General features: G+C 32.7%; 1 protein-coding gene across 1 annotated transcript in view; it reads left to right on the forward strand.

The window, feature by feature from the left end:
• LOC149550015 (maltose excess protein 1-like, chloroplastic) overlaps window positions 1-8314 on the forward strand; it is a 73968-nt gene extending 65654 nt beyond the window's left edge. Inside the window, exon 8 of the mRNA XM_089793184.1 lies at window positions 8032-8314. Coding sequence (XP_089649310.1) covers window positions 8032-8135 — 104 coding nt within the window. The 3' untranslated portion in view covers window positions 8136-8314. The remainder of the gene's footprint in view (window positions 1-8031) is intronic.
• Window positions 8315-21346: the final 13032 nt, after the last annotated feature.

Consider the following 21346-nt stretch of genomic DNA (forward strand, 5'->3'; position numbering starts at 1 on the left):
TGGACTTTCCTTCTAAAGAAGTTAAAAATCCTTCGAGACTAACATCAATTGCACATATGATTGGTCTTCCACATATAGAATACATGAACTTGTGATGTATGTCGTCCTCTAAGGTTGTATATAAGAATATTTACTATAAACTGTATTGCCTAAGTAAACAAGGCACTGGTCATTTAGAGTCATTGAAGAGTAGTTATAAGATTCAGTCAAACTTTGTGGTCCTCTCGACAACGGTTTAGGGCACCTATTCGCCCTAGTTCATACCCTTCGGTGCTTGGCTTCTTTTTACCGAGGAAGGACCCTTAGTCCTTGCCTCATCTTGTGCTCCATGCTTCTTCTTTTATATCTTTTTCTTCCCGTTTTCTTTCTTTCCTTAGCATCGTTTGGTGCTCTTGCTACTAGCGGTCTTGTATCTTGTATCTTGTATCTTGTATCTTGGACATTAATAAATTTATCTTATCTTATCTTATATATATTCCCTTCCTACAAAAATCAACTCAACTATTTTTAAAATCTTATGTAAACATTTAATTGTTTCAAGCAATCACATAGCTTTGTTTCAATAGAGTTTGGGGACCTTGCCACCCTCAGAACCCATAAACCTTAAATTCACTATAGAAAAACTTTGAACTAGGTGATCAAGTTTGAAGTAAAAGTTCACTAGCCTAGGTGTAGTGAAGCCTAAAGTATAGGGAAATTTGAAGTATTCTTGTTCATTGGTCAGAACTAATTGTGGAATCCTATTGGAGAATAAAAAAGCTCTTGGATTTCCAATCTTTGGTTTTGGGAACCAACAAGGACAACCTCCTTTTATACTAGTTTTTGGGCAGGAAAACAATACACTAGCTAGAGTTGGGAACCCTGAGCCATTTTGGGCCCCGTGCTTTGCAATCATCGAGGAATAGGTCAACCTCTTCCAGAACAAGTTGACTTGGGTTGACCTATTATTGGAGAAGGGAAGAGGAAGGGCCTCCAAAAGTCTTAAAGGAAGTGCAGAAAGAATTGTGAAATATTGGGCCTGCCATAAGATATGAACAAAAAGGTAGAAAGATGATATAGAAGCATGAGATGGATTAGAGAAGGATAATGGGAGACCACAACCTTAAACTAAAGAAGGCTAAAATGTCTCAAAATGAAGTGCATCCATTTTAAGACAATACATTTAGCCCCTACTTTACTTGGAGTATGGGGCAAGTCATACTCTTGGTAAAAGGAGAAGAGAGAGGAGACACTGACACATCAAGATACAACATCACTAAGCTTAAGGATAGAAGCCCCCAAAACCTAGGATCCTAACTCCATTCCCATGCATAGGAGCATGAAAACAAAGCAAAAGAAAATGAAAGGAAAAGAAACCCAAAGAGACACAAAATGGGCTAGTACTAAAGCCCAAATAAACTAGTGAAAGCGACCTTATCTAAGGAAATGTCTATCCACTAATATCATATCCAAAAGACTATTACAAAGAATAGAAGATTAAATAGTAAAGGAAAGAGCACCATAAATGACTACATCCCACATGATTCTATCCCACCAACAACGAGAGAGAGAGAGAGAGAGAGAGAGAGAGAGAGAGAGAGAGAGAGAGAGAGAGAGAGAGAGAGAGAGAGTATCTCACCTAGTAAGGTAGAAAGAGTTTTGATTATGAAGAGTTAAACAAAAGTAATCTTTCCCAAAAGATGTGATGGTTTGGAAATTACCTCTTAAAAGGTTATATAAGCTATGTGAGATTTGGAAGAACAGAACATGGGAGAAAAAAGAGAACGAAAAAATTTAAGAATAGTACAAGGAAGATAAATAATTGCAAAGGATAGGACGAGGATCAATTCTAGTTCTTGTCCTTTTCTATGGCAAGAAGCATTCATAGGAGGACACAGTTCTTACTTAGAACCCCACATACCTTCACAGTATGAAACACATGCCTTATAGCATCAAACTAACATAGTCCTGGTTAGGATACTCCCAGGTGTATGTTGTACCCTGAGTTGGACACACACTGTGTCCTTCTCCAATGCCTAATGCCAAGCCAAAGAACTTAGTTATGCTCCCTTTCCTGCCCTTTGTAATTACTTATCTTCCTTGTGCGCCTTATTGTGAATCACAAAAAGGAAGGATTGAATGGTCTACCAGGTTTGTGTGCTTGATAGTCAATCCCCAAAAAACAAAAAAAGAAAGAAAGATCAAATGGTCTAGTAGGTTTGTGTGCACAATAGTCGATCTTGTGCACCCATAGACATCTTATACATGCATGCATACGTGTATGTGTATGTGTGTCCACCCATGGATCAATTTCTTGGTATCACCACAGAGTGTAAAGGTGTTTGTATGTGTGTGTGTTTCCCTAAGGTGGAGAAGTATCACTGATTCTAAAGATTTAGCAATTTGTTTCCCCAGGATGGAGAAGTATCATTGTTATCCATTGTGGATTTAGCAAAAAAATAAGGCGCATAAAAAGGTAAACTATAGTATAAAGAGAGTGTATGTGTGCGCCCTCATGATGATTAGGTAGCCATATACATCATAAGGAATACAATCAAGGATAACTACTTCTATCAACAAGGAGATATCTTCCATCAATAATGTACGCCACAAACTTAGTAAAGATAGTTGACTCTTGTAAGCTACGGAAATAGATAAATTATGAAAGGATATGTCACTTATGACAATAGACCCTTAAAGGAAGAGATCTTGTGTACAAGACATCTACCTTCGAGAGGAATTTCATGAACAAAGATACAACTTCAAGACAAAAGAGGAGAAGAATATCAAGAATGCACTTATTCAACCCCCTATGTATAGGTGAAATATGGATCCTTGGATGAAGGATGACAAACTTTAGAGCACATAGTAAGGGAAAATGTTTATAATGAATATGGTTTTGCAAATAAAGAAGAGGTGATGATCAAGGACATGCACCTCTTGTATAAGAGAGAGTCATGATCAAACAACAATTCCTTATAGGAAACGAATGTCACATAATAAACAAATTCCATTGTACTAAGGAAAGTTGATAAGCGACAATTGATAATCATGCACGAAATGCAAATGCCCTATATCCAACAAGAAGTATCATAGAATAATGCAACACCATAGAAAAGACAAAAAAAAAAAAAAAAACATAGAATATGCAATTCCAAACAACATAAGATGCTAGAAAAGATGTCACATATGAAGTAAACTGTAGATGATTATTAAATGAGAAACATTAAAATCCATGGTATAAAAAGATATTTGCTAGGTATAGACACATGATCCTACATGTAGCAAAACTTTTATAGCCAAAGATAAGAATGTACCATAAAATAATGCAATGTATAGAAATGAGTTAAAGAAATGAAAGGATGCTACGTTATGTCAACTTTGTTATCACAAAAGGAACACCAAAGGGATAATGGATCCTTGAGAGAAGAGAAAATAAAAGTCCAATATATGCTCTAAATGATAGATTTTTTATAATAAAGATGCACTTAGAAGCATAATATTGCACTTAGGATGCTAATCCCTACATGGCACAGTAAAATGATGCAATAGAAAACATCAAATTATAAGAGAACGTAAGTTCGTAGAGGATATTGGATGTATTGAAAAAGAAAAGGACACATTACACATCCCTAAGTGGTTTACATTTATACTTGACATGTGATTTCAAGCAAACATAAGATTGTACTTGGGATATTAGTCTATAAGTAATCACAATAAATGAATGCGAGAAATGATGCTATCATAAAAGGAAAACTAATTGGAAAAGGGAGAAAATGATCCTATGATATATATACAAATATAATTAGGGCCCTTGCCCCCAAAGTGAGGAGACAAGGGAAATGACTATTATGTCGTTGAAAGTTGGACAATGAATCCACACAGGTTAGGCTAGCAATGTAACAAAACTAGGAACAACATAATAGGGTTATAGATGTATCAAGTAAATGATCATGAAAAAGATACCATTCAGTATTGTAAGTCATATAAAACATAACATAAGCAATGAATTGAAAATAAGGATAAGAGTTAGAATAAGATCTTAAGTGTAATTAGCTTGAAATTGAAAGATAAATATTTTATACGCATATACTCATCAAAAAAAGGTGTTTGATTAACAAAGTCAAGAATGTAGGGTGTTGGTTTTGAGGTTGGGCCTTAACACAAAGGCCACAAATGGAAACATTAGGCCTACGTGATCAAATAAATTATTGGATCAGAGAAATAATATAGGAATTTACTAAAAAATAAGGGCCTTCCCCAATTTCAAACAAAATTGAATAAAAAGAGGACCTATATTTAAATTAGGTGTCCATTAAATTCCATATGAAGCCCTACTATGAAACACACTAAGATTGCTGCAAAAAAATCATGAAATTACACACCTATAGCGTGTTTACATTTACGACGAGGGAGTGATTCCCCTTCTTCCATATCATCATTGTTTGAGGTGTTCTAACCTTACTTAAAAATAACTTATATATAAAACTCGTCAAGCTAATCTTGCTTAATGTCAACATCATTGTACACTATCCTCTTTAGAAACTCTAAGGCGTGACATGTCCTCTCCCAATGTGTAGAAATTGGACACAAACAACAACTACAACAATATTGTGCCCTTCTCGGGGTAACCCTTAGCTCATTCTAAAATGGCCCTCTAATTAATTGATTAATTATGCCCTCTTAGTCACCTAGGTCTAAAAAAGAGCCAACAATTTGAGACATAATAAATGTGTTCACTCTATACCTTCCTCACTATTCAAATTGTTGCTCTCTAAGTCCTACTTCATGCCTAATAAGATCAATTCATCATTTGAATTTATGCACCAATTGTGTATTAGTCCGAAAGTAGTCTTGGACCTTTATTGGTGTGAGCCCCACTTAGGGCTTTTTTAGTGGTGAATATTCGTAATTCTACGAATTTTAGAAGTTTTTTGCTAGTAATTTGGCTAATAATTTAAGATTTAATGCAAACTAAATCTCAAATATTTAAAATCGCTCAATAATTTATTTCATTAAAAAATTTAAACTCAAAGATTCGCCACAATATTCGATACATCATTAGATTTGATTCACCTAAATATTATATATTATCAAAGAAATTAAAATTAATTCACCAATAATTATCATAATTATTGGTTACTTTAGGGATATATTACCAATATTTAGTTTTCACTATTGATTTAAAATATAATGTAATTATCCTCATAATTTCCATGAGATAAAACATGTTCAATTTTGATTTGTAATATTGCATGACAATTAGTGAACTTCCTATTATTATTAAGATTCCCCAATATTTTCTAGTCAAAAATTATGATTCCAAAATAATGACCAATGTAAATAATATTAAAATAAAAAAAATTGAGAGATTCGTTGATAAAAGTAAATTGGTTTTTCAAAATAATGAAAGATTCATCAATAATTTATATCTTTTTTTGGAGGGGGGTTTCTTAAAGTTTACCTTGGCCCCACTGGTGTACCCATGGGAGATTAAACCTACACTACTAAGCACATTAATGAAAACTATTCTACACTAATGCCACTTTTGGAATGATTATCTAAGGTTGACAATCTCTTTTTATAGCCATCCAGGGGTTCTCTATATGCACAAGCATTTAACCTTGAAATATGTGAAATGACCTCTAACATACTAGGGTAGCTTTGCCTAGGCTTTCATTCTTCGAGTGGAAATTCAATTGACAAACTTTGGCTACTCGCAAGTGTAGATGATAAATGTTTGTACCATTTGGTTTTTGGAAGGAATTAAAAGCATTTACTACACCATTTGTAGAATAAAATATTATTTCATATTTTCAAGGTACAAACTTATAAATCAAGATAGTGAAGCTCTAGTCATCTCATTGTATGTAGTTGGCATCAATACTCATTAATAGCTTATTAATCGCCTATATAAGTTAGTGTTTGGGGGGTGTTCAAACTTGGATTGGGTGAAAAATCTAACACCTCTCAAGTTGATCATCATATAAGCAGAGAGGACTAGATCTGTCGTTTATGCTCCTTGTCTAAGGCCGAGATAGAGACACATTTCATCTTTTGTTGCCCGTCATACTATGAGATTAGAGGAAGGTTCTTGTAGTTCCCTCGCAACTTTCTTCATGTATACAGATTAGAGATGTCTGGTTCGCTATCTCAGGGAGGCGATGCAGCTTTGGGACTCCACTTTGCAGCGCTTGACCCCCTAGAAGGTCATAGGTTAGCCCCTCATCACCACCTTCTTCTTTCCCTTGTCTCCGACAAGGGGGTGAAGCGGACCTCCAACACTAGCACTACCCCCGTGGCTAGCCACTCTCAATCTGTGAGACCCAGACCAGGTTTACTACTCTCACTCCTCAGTGGCACCACTCTAGAAAGTCACAACGACAGATCAGAGGTCCTTCATGCCCAGATTCATCTTGTCCGGTGTTGGAGTTCTTTCAGTTGAAGAAGGGTCCCTAGTTCTTGCCTCCTTGTTGGCCCCTTTAGTGTTTTATTTGTTTTGATCTCGCTTGCTCTTTCCTAGACACTATTTGGTGTCTTGTAGTTTGTTGCTTCCTTGCTTGTATGCTTTCAATTGCTTTCAATCCCTTAGACCCTTGGTGGTCTTTTGTTGGACATTAATAGACTTATCTTATCTTATCTTGCTACTAGCTCAGTTTCCAACTTGGCCAAATGACTTCATTTTCAATGACCCAATGGGAAAAGGCATTTAAATTAATGAAAGTTACAAATTTTAAAGCTTCAAGTCATGTTGGTAAATTACTAGGGCTATGGGCACTTGGCTAGTCCTAGAGCTCTATGCTAGTGGAAATCAATGTAATATCCTTGTTAGGGCTATGAACAACTATCTAGTAGCAATGTTCTAGCCAGTTGACTATGGGAGACTTCCTAATTACATAGTTTTATGTGGGGACACAATTCACTTGTAATTACCTCAAAAGAGGAAGGATTTAGCTCCTTGGCCACCTCCCACATACACATCCAAATGTATATTTCATGATCAACTAATTCTCACTCAATATAATTTACAAATTCTTTACAACTCTTGAGACACCCACCATACCAAACTTGAGGATTTCCTTAGGTTTAGGATCCACTTATATTATTAACTTCTTCCCTTCTTGTCTAACTCTGAAACCACACTAACACTCATACCAAGGATTGCCACCAAATACATCAATACAACTTGATGTGTAGGAAAATAATGTACTTAATTACCTTTATCCAATTAAACTTCATTACATTCCTTGATATTTAGGTATAGTATAATATAAGTCATTACCTTGTTATCTACCATCTCATGACTATATAGTACTAGTATCATGCAAAATATTAAGTTGATCGCTCTATTATTATCAACTTCTTCCCTTTAGTATAGTTCTTCCTTTCTTCTTGTCTAACTTTGAAAACCACACTAAGACTTGTACAAAGGATTGCCACCAAATACATCAACTTGATGGCTAGGAAAATAATGTATATAATTACCTTTATCCAACTAATCTTCATTAAATACCTTGATATCGAGGCATAGTTTAATAGATGTCACTACCTACCATCTCATTACTATATAGTACTAATATCATGAAAAATATAAAGTTGATATTTCATTACACCTCTTCATTTCTTTTTATTATGAATATATTATTTATGCCTATTAATAGTTTGATATATAAATTGAAATAATACATAATTTTTTTTGAGAAATATAATAATCTTAATATTCTATACTAAAACTAAATATAATACAATGAGAGGGCCCTTATAGGGCCCTTATCATATTTATCTAATAAAAACTAAATCATGCCATTTCGCCTCTCAACATAGAAACAAAAGTAATTACAAAATATATTAATGGTTATAAAATCTTCTCTCTAAATTGTTAGATATAATTTAGATAATTAAGATGTAAAAGACGATTGATTTGATTTGTTTTAATAATAGAGTGATTTGTTTTTTGCTTTACGAAATCAAACATTGACTTATTTAAAATATTAAGTTTTAGATTTTTTAATTATATATTTTTTATATTCTAATAATTGTTTTTGAATATAGGTGTCATTGCTTTAAAGGACATGCATGCTTATTCGCTAAACAATCCACTTGATCCATTCATAGAACTACTTCAAGGCAAGAGAAAATATGAAGTTCCTAACTGATATCATGTTTAAAGGAGATAACTAATTGTATTTTGTATTCTGTATATACAATATTTATTTCATCTTTCTATTTTCAAATATCTTTAGAGAATTTTGACTATATTTAACATTTTATGTTAAGTCTATTTTATTTTGAATTATAATGTCTTTTAAAAATATAAACTTTACCAATTCAATTAGATTTTGCTTTTCAACCTATCAATGATTAATAGTTTATGAAGCTTTGAAAATCTTAAAAGAAGTATAATCAAATATTATTAATTTAATTTACCTTTTGAAAGGTATGGTCAAAAGAAGGTAAGATTTGTAGAAATAAATTACTAGATAAAATTTTATTGATTTAAATGAACTTTTAAAAGATATTTTTAAAAAAAAATTATAAAAGATAAATTATAAGAAAATGTAATTCATCCATGACTTATAAGTTTTGAAAAAAAAAACATGAGAATATTTTTTTCAACTTTAATTTTTGAATTATTTTATAAAATTTAAAATGTATGAATTTGTATTTATATTATTTTATGAAAGAATATATTTATTTATTTTTAAATCTATTTAAACTTGTGGTTAGCTAAATTATGTTTGAAATGGAGATAAATCGTATACTTATGAAAGTAATTATTGCATTTATATCTCAAACATCATATATGTTATTTTCATCTTTTATTCATCCTAAATCTTGATTGATTGATAGGTATTAGAGAATAAATTAAAAATGTTAGGGATTCTTCTAGGACCTTAGAATCAAACTTTTTAAGGCCCTTGAAAGGTCCATCTTCATAATTGAAGTGATCATTAAAGAGAATAGTCTTAGAAAATGCTAGTGTACTAGGATGATGATACAATAATATATATTCATGTGATAGTGCTCCAAATAATGTTCATAAAGTGGTGCTTATGATTTTGATAATCCTATGATGATAATAGGAAGAACATTTAAATGTCTTTAAATAAAGGGACATAAAATTAAAATGATTTACCTATGGCAATAAAGAAATATGTTATATTTTTAGATAATATTAATCTTGTACTCATAATATTACCTTAGGAAAATGAAATGATATATCCAATTCAATGAATGCATGCCTAAGCATGGGGATACAATAAATAGTAAGTGTATATAGAAAGGTCAAATGCATGAGAATATGAATAAATGAGGATAAATGGAAGAGAGATTGTGTCATTTGTTGATAGTTTTACTAAACCCTTCTCTCAAAATGGATTGAGAACTGAAAGGGAATTGATACAAAATAAATAAAATTTCTATTAAATACTACTATTAGTTTTGTGGTACATGTCAATTTAATATGAGAATGTATCTTAAAGAAAAAACACTCACGAACATGTATGTAGAACAAATCTTTACAAAAAAATGATATTAGAACCCTATATAATAATTAAGCACTATAGATGATATCATATGTTCATCCTTGACATGTATGTTCTATGGGAATTTGGAAAATGAAAAAAATGATGGATGAATAAGCCAAAACAATCACCCTTATCCTAGACAATGCTTCGAGAAACACTAATGCCATGATGTTTTTTGCTAGGTTCTCTTCTATTTGGCCCAAATAATCACATCAATTGTGGTGTCATGGATAATATTTTTTATTAAAATAAATAGTATGAAAAAGATGTTAACCCTTAGGTTACTAATGACAAGCTTTCTTGGGCTAGTGTGCCTTAGATTGCTAATGTGGTTTCTTCTCAAGCTATTTTGGCCACTTGTGTTGTGGATGAGGATGTTGACTCACAATCTTATTGTCTCCATTTTTTCTTGAGATGTGAGTGGGAATAGGCCCTTGGTAGTTATATCCATTAGTAATGGCACTGCTCTATCCACTAATGATGGGCTTGCTTAGGCCAATGTGCATCGGGTTGCTCATGTGGTTTCTTCTCAAGCTATTTTGGCCACTCGTGTTGTGGATGAGGAGGTTGACTCACAATCTTATTGTCTCCTCCATTGTTTCTTGAGATGTGAGTGGGAATAGGCCCTTGGTAGTTATATACATTAGTAATGGCATGGCTATCAATTTTGGTTGCACCCTTATGGATATTGGGCATGTTTGGAAATATTGTGACACTACCTCTAAGAGGGTTGGTTTTGTTGGCCTTCTTTCTTAGGATGGTGATGTTTTAGCATTGGGTTTATTTCATTTGACAATACGTTGCTACTAAGGTGGAAGAGGGATGAATCATTGTGAAAGGAAATAAATATAAGATTTCTATTCCCTTTTTGACATGAATCTTTGTTCCCAAAATGACAATGCTTAAGAAAAATCTTGCAAGTTCTTGGTTGTGGGTACTTGAGATTGAGTTTTCTTTGGTCCTTTCGTTGCTGCCGCTTACTAGCTTTTTGTGTGCAGTGTTTGTTTCAAGTTGTGGGAACCCACTAGTAAAACTTGTTTTGTGGTTTTGGTTTGTTCCTTAATTTTTTGATGAGATTTTATGATATATCTTTTATAATCATTTTGTAAAGGGTTTTAGGTCCCTTCAAAATGTGTTATTTCCTTAATTAAAAACAAGGGTGTTGACGCTTACACAACCACAACCTAAAGGTGTCATGGATAATGTAACTATGTCATCTCTTAGTATTTTTTGTTGGTTGTTGATGTGGGTGGTAGGGTAGTTCTTGGTCTATCCTATGTGGTCATCACAAGCTTGGGGACTCTCTTTGAATTTATCGACATGGAAAATAGTGGCCCCTTTCTTGTTCACTTTCTTTCTCTATCATGGTTAGTGGGAAGCATATAATTGATAATAAAAAATTATTATTCATGTCAAATTCTAATTTGAAAAATTAATTTATTCTACATTTGTCTTAGATTTGCATAAGTAGGTTTTCGAGAGTTGAAGGCCTCTTATTAAAGACACAATTAAGATTTTTCCTTGTGTTAGGATTTTTAATTGCAACGTTTTAGACTTCAAAAGACATGGAGTTAATTCTAGATGGTAGGTTGTGGGTTTGGGTGAGCATTCTCTCTCAAACTATGATTTCCCCCTTTTAATCATATTGACTAAATATCTCAAGATTATAATAATTATGATGAGGTTTCTTAATCTCCCTCTCAAAGTCAGAGAAGAATCCTATATGAAGAAAATGGATTCAATCATTCTCAAAATCAATTATTACACCTTTCTATGTATTCTTCTCGACATTGCTATTTCTAAAAGTCTTCAGTAGGATGTCTTAATTTTTGAGGATAAATGATAGATTTAGTTTCTTGATTATGAGAAACTTTCATTCCATTTTATAAGCTCATGTACTACTAGACACTTTTCTCTACTTATCCTTTTTGTTTTGTATTTTTAAGTTGTTGACTTAACAACACGGTGGTAAACTTTCCTTTATCACTTAATATGGATTTTGTATTATTATTTTACACTTTAGTTGATTCAACTTCCCCTAATCCTTATTAATGGTTCACGATGTGATCTTGGATTATTCTCCTAGGGAAAGTTTTTCCATCAAGTTATGTAGATCAAACATTTTATCATTCCCTATAAGGACTTCAATTGTAGTTTAAGCATCTTCTTAATTTTATTTCATTTCCTTGCTAATGGGATCAATTATCCTATGTTTTCTACAGATTCCATGAAGCACATGAAATATTTGATTATATATTCTTCCTAATTGTGTGAGGTAAATCTAATTGCAATAGTAATATCTCTGTAGTAAAAGTATTAAATAATGATATGGCTTTTATAATCATTCAAAGGAGGAAGATGTATTATCCTAAATTTCTTTTTAAATCCCATCATTTGGTTACATGGGAGAAATAAGGTTTGGTATAGTGTAGGTCTAGTATAGTTTCGGCCAAGCTTCTCTAATAGAAGCTTAGTTACAACTATGTTTTTGAGTAAATATTTTGGTAGTAATTTCATGTTTGATGTAAGAGATTATAGGTCATTCCAAAACCTAATGTTAACCCATTAAGAAAAATATAAGTCACAAAAATCACATGTGCAAACTAAAGTTTATCATCAATGACCGTGATGACAAAGTAGGGCTAGAATTTTTTTGTATATGAAAGGGGTTATGATGCTTAACCTTATGTAATGATTAGATGATGAAATAATATACTAGTCACTATTATATTGGATTATCATGATTTGTGTATAAATATGGTGACAAATAATAGGCACATATAACTAGTTATAATCTTAGTGTAACCATGTTAATGATAGAATATTTCCTCTAATAGTTAATTCATTAATCTCATCATATCAATGAAATTATATGAAATGGAAAAATAATTCAAGAAATACCAATGTAAGCTAATTATGAATGGAAATTAATCATGTTAAGTAGTATTCATAATAAATGCATCAATATAATTATTTAATTAGGTTTTGGGCGTCTTTAGAAGCTTACCATTTAGAATCAATTAAAAAAACATAAGTAAATGCAATGTATAACAAAAAAAAAGTATCATGAAACATAAACATTGTGTGTGTGTGCACGCACATGCATGAGTCAGTGTGTCTAAGTGTATGTGCATGTGTGTGTGTGTGTGTGTGTGTGTGTGTGTGTGTGTGTGTGTGTGTGGTCACACACTGATGAAGGGTGCTCTCCTTAATACCACAAAAACATCACAAAAAGTAACAAACAATAATCATTTTGAGAACAAAATATGGACTTGTTATTATCTCCACAAATGTAAAATTATGAAATTTTGAAATACAATAAACAAACCCACACATACACCTTCCTTACAATAATTTACAAAGAAGAGTTGTGAACTATCAACTAGAGATATCTTAGATAATCTATGGGCCTACCACCCAAGAAGGTTCTAGACATCAAATCCTAACCCTTGACATCGACCAACCCTAAAATTACATATAGTGTTAGCTCAAAAACAATTATGATATTTATTTTGATCTTTTTGGGTTTCCCAACTTCAGATTACCATAACTTATAAATCGTTGAATTGATTGGCTATTGTGACCCCATTTTGGAATCCTCAACTTTAGATCTGCAATGTGCGACTCACAAAATCTCCAATTGACCTCATTTTGGAGCTCATTCAAAGCCTATAAGTCCTTCAAATTGAGTCAAATTTTTTTGTACTAAACTTCCACACAAAAAATCTATAATATCTTCACAAATAATCATGATATGGCGATGAACCTCCACCTCTAAAACTAGGACATTCCAAACTCATATGACTAACTTACTAAGTAGAAAGTCTCCACAAATAATAACTCTACACTAAGGCAACCCTTATTGAGGAAATAGTAAGGAAATATTTTTGGGTGATGCAAGATTTCTCTTACAGCCAGGGTGTTATTGCATCAGACATTCAAGGTAATTTGAAAAGTGATCCCCCTCATGTCTCAAATTTTTAGAGGAAAAATAAGATCCTCCCTTGTCATCCATGATGAATCTTCTATTGGTATCCCTTTCCATTTGACTAGATATTCTTCATAGGTCATGTTCCTTGTACTTATGCCAACATGACTATCCAATATCTCCTCAATCTCCTTCGTCACTGAAGTAGCTACTAGAATACTCTATTGTGCTTCTACAACTTAATCTCCACTACCTCCTTCATGAAATTCTTTCAAATCTGAAGTGTTAAATACTATTGAAATATTCAATTTAGTAACTCTACTTCATAGGCATTTCCATAATCATACTTTTTTAGTATCTCACATGGTCCAAACTTCTTCATTTTTAGCTTAGTGTATGTTTCTACTGGAAAACACTCATTCCTCAAATGAACCATGACTTCATCTCCAACCTAAAATTCTTTATACCTCCTTTTTTCATCTTCCTTAGCCTTGTACTTAGGATTCATCATTGTAATGGGCTTCCTCACCTTTTGATGAATGTTCTTCAAATATTTTGCAAAATCCTCAACCTTGACACTACTTATATCTCCTTTATCCAACTTCATCAAGTCAGAACCATTTATGGGATTGCTCCCATATATAATCTAGAATGTTGATTTACCGATAGTTTTGTTGACAAAATTATTATATGCAAATTTTTCTTGAGGTAAAATCAAATCCCAACCTTTTGGCTTATCTCCAGCCAAATATCTTAGATTCATAACCTCTATCTACCCATCTTCAAATTCTTCCACAATGTATGCCAGAAATACCTAATAAACTTGTTATCTCGATTTGAAACTATGTTCTTTGGAAGACCATGAAGTCTTTCCATTTGTCCATGTTAGCATGAATATTGATGCTATTCCTTTGGGGAAGTATCCTAACCATTTCTAGTATAGTTGGAGAGATTGTTGGCATGATTAACATGTTTAATTCATGATTGTGTTTATCATTGACGTTAACATTGTATTGAATTTGTAGAGACTGGTAGAATAGAAGATAGAGAGTGAGTTTGTATGAACTGTGTATTGATGATGATGTCTAGAGCTATTGAGGATATGTTCTACATTGTGTATTGATGAAGTGAACAAGTGTGTGTGCAGAAAGTCAAAGACATGAGAGAGTTATTCAAGAGTTACAGAGAGTAGTGTACAGACAGAATACCTAAGAAAATTTTGATGTATGGATTGTATCTCTTAAGAGGGATATAATTATGATGAGAGAAGTTAGATAGTGACACTAGACACCCTAATGATGATGCCAATGAGTGCATGAGGTTTGAGGTTGCATGTGTGAGAAGTTGTGTTTACTAGGAACCAATAGTATTTTGCAATTGTGAAAAGATGTAATGAATTGTAATATCTAAATGAGGTCCTATTATAATTAATTGGGAAAACCTCAAGGTTGACTCAAAGAATTATTTTGAGGATATGATATAAAGGAAGGCTATTTTCCTTGAGATTCATGTGTGTTGTAAGTGAGTTGTATTAGATTCATCAAGGTTGGTAAATGCATGTAAGCAATCAAAGGGATTAGTTTGTTGCGAGTTTGAAGATTTAGTATTGAGATCTAAGAAAGTGTTTGGTGAGGTATTAGCATAGTAAGAGGAAAAAGAAAGAGTTCAAGTTGTGAAGTTCAATTTCATTTTATTATTCTACAAGGAATAATAAAAAGATCAATTGGACAATGAGTTTGGTGGTCTTTCCCCTGAAGCTATTTGGATAGTGGGTCTATTGCCTTCTACGACTCCTAACAAGGTTGGTACAAATCCTAACAGGGATTCAAAGTGTCCTAATAGGGACTAATATGTACTGAATGTATTTCATTGGCATCTAATAGAGTCCATCCTCATACAAGGAACTTTATATAAGTACATCATTTTGTGGGTACCATCCCCACCAGGGTTTTCCCTCTAATCAAGGGTTTCCCTAGTTAACATATAAGATTGATAAAAGTTATATTGATTTGATAACTGATTCACCCGCTCCCCCCACCCCCCTTTTTATATTGGTGAACTTACTTTCTGACAATTGGTATCAGAGCGTCATGTCCTTGAAGGGAAAACTTAATAGCTTAAGGATATCTATGGTGCGTCATTTCAAAAAAGAGTCATAAGTTTTATGGAGTCAACTATGACAACTGGAAAGAGAAGATGAAGACACATTTACTATGTATGGGTTTCGGATATTGGTTGATGACAAAGAATAAGAAGAAGATTGTGGAAGAAAGAAAACTTGAAGAATGTAGTAATTTTGAAATAGATCTAGTTATGTGCAATATGCTTGCCAGAGAAGCATTATTATTAGCTCTTCCTAAAAATGAATATAGTCAAGTAAAATCTTTAGAAACATCTCATAAAATTTGGATAGCTTTGGAATCTACTTTTAAAGATGATAAGCATGCTAAGAGAATCATATTACAAAATTTGATATGTTTGTTTTAAGATGCTAAGATGACAAAAGATGAATCTATAAGAATCTATATTGGTAGAATATCAGAGATTGTTGCAAGAATTAAGTCTTGTAATGGATCTAAAGATGAATATAATATTATATGGAAGATTTTTAAAATATTAACACCACCATTTAAGAAGACGACGTAGATGATTAAGTAAGTGATACCTTACATTGAGAAGTTAATTAGAGAAACTCTTCTTGGAAGCTTGGAAGCAATAGAAGTGATCTTGAAGTAGACTGGAGATTAGCCTAGTGTGGAAACCACTTTTAGTGCATCAAATGTTCACCTTCCCTTGTCAAGAAATGCAAGCACCAATGGAGACTATTCTAATACCAATAGATCTAGATCTAAGGAGGACAAAAGGATTGAAGAAGGAATTGCATTTCTTATAAGAAGAGAACCAAATAGTAAGAGAATCTTTAAATGTTGGACTTGCAATAAATTTGGTCATAATGCTTCTAAGTGTCCTAAAAGAGAGAAAAAGTATAAAAATATTTGAAGTCTAAAAATCCTAGAGATTGTTTGTATGCAAATGAAGATGATGAGTCTAATGAAAAATTTCATACTGAAAGTGATGATGAGTTAGGATTTGTATCTATAAAAGAAGAAAATGTTGAAATAGAAGTTAGAGAAGAGAAAGCCCTAGTTTCATAGGTTGAAAGAAAAGCTGATTGGATCATAGATAGTGGTTGTTCACATCATATGGCTGGTGACATGAATAAATTTTTAAATTTTAGTTGTCACGATGGACAGATTGTCAGAGTTGGTAACAATGTGGCTTGTCATGTCAAGGGGACAGGATCAATTACTCTTGATGGAAAGACTAACACAGACGATATTTACTTTTTTGATGGATTATATAACAACCTATTGAGTGTTGGATAGTTGGTTGATAAGGGATATCAATTAAAATTCATAGAGAAGAGATGCATTATCAAAGATAAAGATTGTAAGTTGATTGACATTGGTACAAGATCCATAGGTAATGTCTTTCAACTGAACCCTACAAATATTACATGTTTGGTTGCAAAAGTGGATAACAATTGGTTGTGGCATATAAGGTTTTGTCATATAAGCTTTGATAATATTGTGAAGATGGGTAGTAAATTTTCTTTTAGAGATTTACTAAAAATTGTGAAGCCTACTAATGTTGTGTGCAAAGAATGTGTTATGGCTAAGCAAAAGAACATCTTCTTTTCCTAGCAAGAAGTTCTCTACAACAATGAAATTAGATATTGTTCATATAAATTTGAGTGGTCCTACTAGGACAAGAGGATTCTATGATGAAAGGTACTTCATGATTTTTGTTGATGACTTTATTAGGATGATGTGGGTAACATTCCTCAATTTTTTTTTGAAGTATTTGAGAAGTTTAAGTTGTTTAAGAATAGAGTTGAGAATGAAAATGGAGTAAAGATCAAAATTTTAAGATCAGATATAGGTGGAGAATTTATCTTGAACAAGTTTAACACCTTTTGTGATGTGAATGACATTAAGGGAGAACTATTCACACCTAAGACTCCTGGGAAAAATGAAATTATTGAAAGAAGAAATAGGTCTGTAACATAAGCAATGAGAGCCATGATGTTTGAGAATAATGTATCAAAGACATTTTGGAGAGAAGTGGTGAACACAACAGTGTACACAATGAACATAGTACATATCAGAAAAGAAGCAATTAAGAATTATGTTCTGTATGAGCAATGTTAGTATGCTAATAGAAACCAAATTTAAATAAAGCTTCTACAAACTAAAAAAAATTCATAAACTTCAAGATAGACTAAGATGAACTCTCAATTGAGAATATGAGCCATTAATGGGCTCTCTCAATGAGAAGCTCTCTTGTTGAGTAGCTTTGCCTAAATAGATAGGATGTATGCTCAATATGCTTCCAAAGGCTTCAATGGATGATTGTAGATTTTTGGTGTGGATAGATGGCTTTAGTATGGATTTGGCTCTCAAAATAGCATTATAACTTTACTTCATGGATTGTGTTATTTTGCAAAGGGGAAGGATCCAATTTATAGGCAAGAGGCTTGAGGGATTGAGGGCTAAGATGCAAGGATGGGAAAAAGCTTATGGAGGGCTCAGATTGCATGAGAAGAGAGCACATGGATTGTGCTTTCTTATAGCCAATCAAGGAGTGACACATGTCACATGGTGAGAGGATGGAGGAAAGGGGAAGGATGAGTCAACAAAGGAGGCTCAAGGGATAAAATCTTCATAAAGACCCTCATAATGACTTGTAAGAGCAATAAAAGGGCTTGTAAGAGTCATTTATGACTTTGTGGGCTTTATAAAGTTTTGTGGTTGAAGATATTTGTGAGAGATACCATGAAATTCGAATTTGAGGGTTTAGGAGGTTTTAAGCTTGCTTAGGGTTGTAAAAATGATTAGAGGAAGGGTTAGAGATGGCTTAGGACTAGGCAAGTGGATTGCAATTAATGAGGGTGGGTGAAGGAGGAGATATTTGTTAACTTTGGCTTGAGTTAGCAAGTCTTAACCCATGTTTAGGGAATGTGACAAGGTTAGGAGGGGATTAGGATTAGGGTTAAAGACATCTTTTAGAAGAGTCTAGGCTTTGGATGAGGATGAAGACTTTCTAGAAGAGTCTAGAACTTCCTAGGATGAGATTTTATGAAATAAATAAAGTTTTATTTATTTCAAGGGTTTGGGTTGAGGAGATATTTATTAAAATATTTTTAATAAACATGAGGATTAATATTTAATCTTGATTAAATATTTTGAGTTGGGATTAGGGGTAGGAAATGATGAGATTAGCCTTTAATCGAAATTAAAGAAGGATTAGAAGATTTTGGAAGAGGTTATTGGTCATAAGGAAATTGGCCAAGATTTAGGCAAAAAATAATTTTTTTATTTATTTTAGGATTTTTGGTCAATTTATTAATTAAATAATTAATAAATAAGGAAATAATGTTTAAATAAGATTTAAACATTTTTGGGAGGGATTCCTTAATTAAATATTTTTAATTAAGATAAAGGGATTTAATGACATAAAAATTAATTAATTAATAAATGATGATGTCATCAGGGATTTTTTCAAAAAATAAAAATACTTTATTTTTTAAAGGATTTTTAGGTGTCTACATGTTCAAGTTGTGGAATAGAGAGAAGAACCAATATCTAGACCTAGAGAAGAAGTATGAGGTGAGTGAGTGACACCTACACCTAACAAGAATCAAACTGCTAATCAGATTATTGGAAGAAAAAAAAAGGAGTTATGACAAGAAACAAAGTTCATGAAGAATTGTGTTTGATTTCTCAAGTTGAACCAAAGAGTCTAGATGAGGAATGCAAGAATGATCACTAGATTCAACCAATGAAGGAAGAACTAGATCATATTGTGAAGAATGAAACATGGGAATCAGTTCCTAGACCTAAAGATAAGAATATTGTAGGAACTAAATGTGTTTTTAAAAATAAGATGAATGAACAAGTTGAGGTTGTGATAAATAAAGCAAGATTGGTATGTAAAGGATATTCACAACAAGAAGGTATAGACTATGAAGAGACATTTTCCCTTTTTGCCAAAATTGAAGTAGTAAGAATGTTCTTGGATTATGTAGCAAGTAAGAAGTTTAAAATGTATCAGATGAATGTGAAGTCAATATTTTTGAATGGAGAACTTGAAGAAGAAGTCTACATTGAGCAACCTCAAGGATTTCCTTTAACAACAAAAGGAGATATTGTATGCATATTGAAGAAAGTATTGTATGGACTAAATTAAGCACTTAGAACCTGGTATGCGATGTTGGATAAGTATTTGGTAAAGTTGGTATTTGGTAAATGTACTACAGATAGTTGTTTGTATTTAAAAAAAAATGAAGATGGCTTGTTGGTTTTTGTGATATTTGTGGATGACATAATTTTTTGGAGGTAATGATGAAGCAAGTGACAAATTTGTTGATGAAATGAAGAATGAAATTGAGATGAGTATGATTGGTGAGATGAAATATTTATTAGGTTTACAGATTGTGTAGAATAGTGATGACATTTTCCTATCACAGACTAACTATTTGAAAGATTTCTTGAGGATATTTGGCTTGGAAATTTGTAAGTCTATTGGTATACCTATTATAACTGGTCACAAGTTATCTAGCAAAGATGAGACACCTACAATTGACAGAAGAAGTGCAGATCCATGATTAGAGGTTTACAATATTTGAATTACACTAGACTAGATATAGAAAATATAGTTGGTATAGTAGCAAGATTTCAAGTAGACCCTAAGGAATCACACTATGCAACAATAAAGAGGATATTCAGATATTTGAATGGTGGACCTGATTTTGTCTTGTGGTATGATAGATCAAATGACTTTGCTCTATGAGCATATACTAATGTGCATTGGGAAGGCAATATGGATGATAAAAAGAGTACATGTGGTGGAGCATTTTTCCTTCGAGGATGATTGGTTTTTTGGATGAGCAAGAAACAAGACTATACTTCATAGAGAACAACATAAGTAGAGTATGTAGTAGCAAAAAAAAATTGCAAACAGATCATGTGGATGAAACAAATGCTAAACGATATTGGGATAGAGTTTTTAGAACTTGTTATCATAAAGTGTAATAAATAAAGTATAGTGAGTATGTCTAAGAATCCTGTATTACATTTTGAGACTAAGCATATATTGGTTAAGTATCATGTTTTGAGAGAGAAAGTTTTAAGAGAAAGAAATCATATTAGAGTATGTGAATACAAAAGAGAAGATTTCAGATATTTTTATGAAGCCTTTGCCAAAGGATACGTTTGAGTATTTGTGAGGTATACTTGGGGTTATGCCCATGCCTACTTCTGAATAAATGATGCAGAAAGTGCATTAGTCTGATGGTATAGAGCACTATTGTTTATCTAGACTCAATGATGATGCTTCCTATATGGGCACATATCTTTGGTTGAGAAGAGTCATTAAGGACTCTTGGTAGTTAGTATGAGATAATGTCTTTGGAAACTTGAGCTAGTTGAAGACTTTGAGTAGTTGATTGACATAATTATGCTTTTGTAATTGATGTTAATGGGGGAGAGATTGCATGAAAACATCTACTATGAATGAGAGAGAGTGTATGATTGCAGAGAGAATTTTTCATGACATATTGATGTTCATGGGGAATTATATCAATGAGGGAAAGTGTTAACAAATGATGCCATTCATGTAAGAGTGAGAAAAGATCAGATGAAGAATTGTTCCTTTCAGTTTTAGATTTGATTGATGAAGAGGACTTGAAAATATGAGAGTGGCAAAATTTTTTGATTTGGTATTCATGGACTTAGATGTTTTCCATCAATGCCAAAGGGGGAGATTGTTTGAATGAATTTTGATGGTATTCCTTTGGGGGAGTATCCTAAGCATTTCTAGTACAATTGGAGAGATTGTTAGCATGATTAGC

The sequence above is a fragment of the Cupressus sempervirens genome, chromosome 7, assembly GCF_028749045.1.
Source record: "Cupressus sempervirens isolate cs-2001-9-10 chromosome 7, ASM2874904v1, whole genome shotgun sequence".
Lineage (NCBI taxonomy): Eukaryota > Viridiplantae > Streptophyta > Pinopsida > Cupressales > Cupressaceae > Cupressus > Cupressus sempervirens.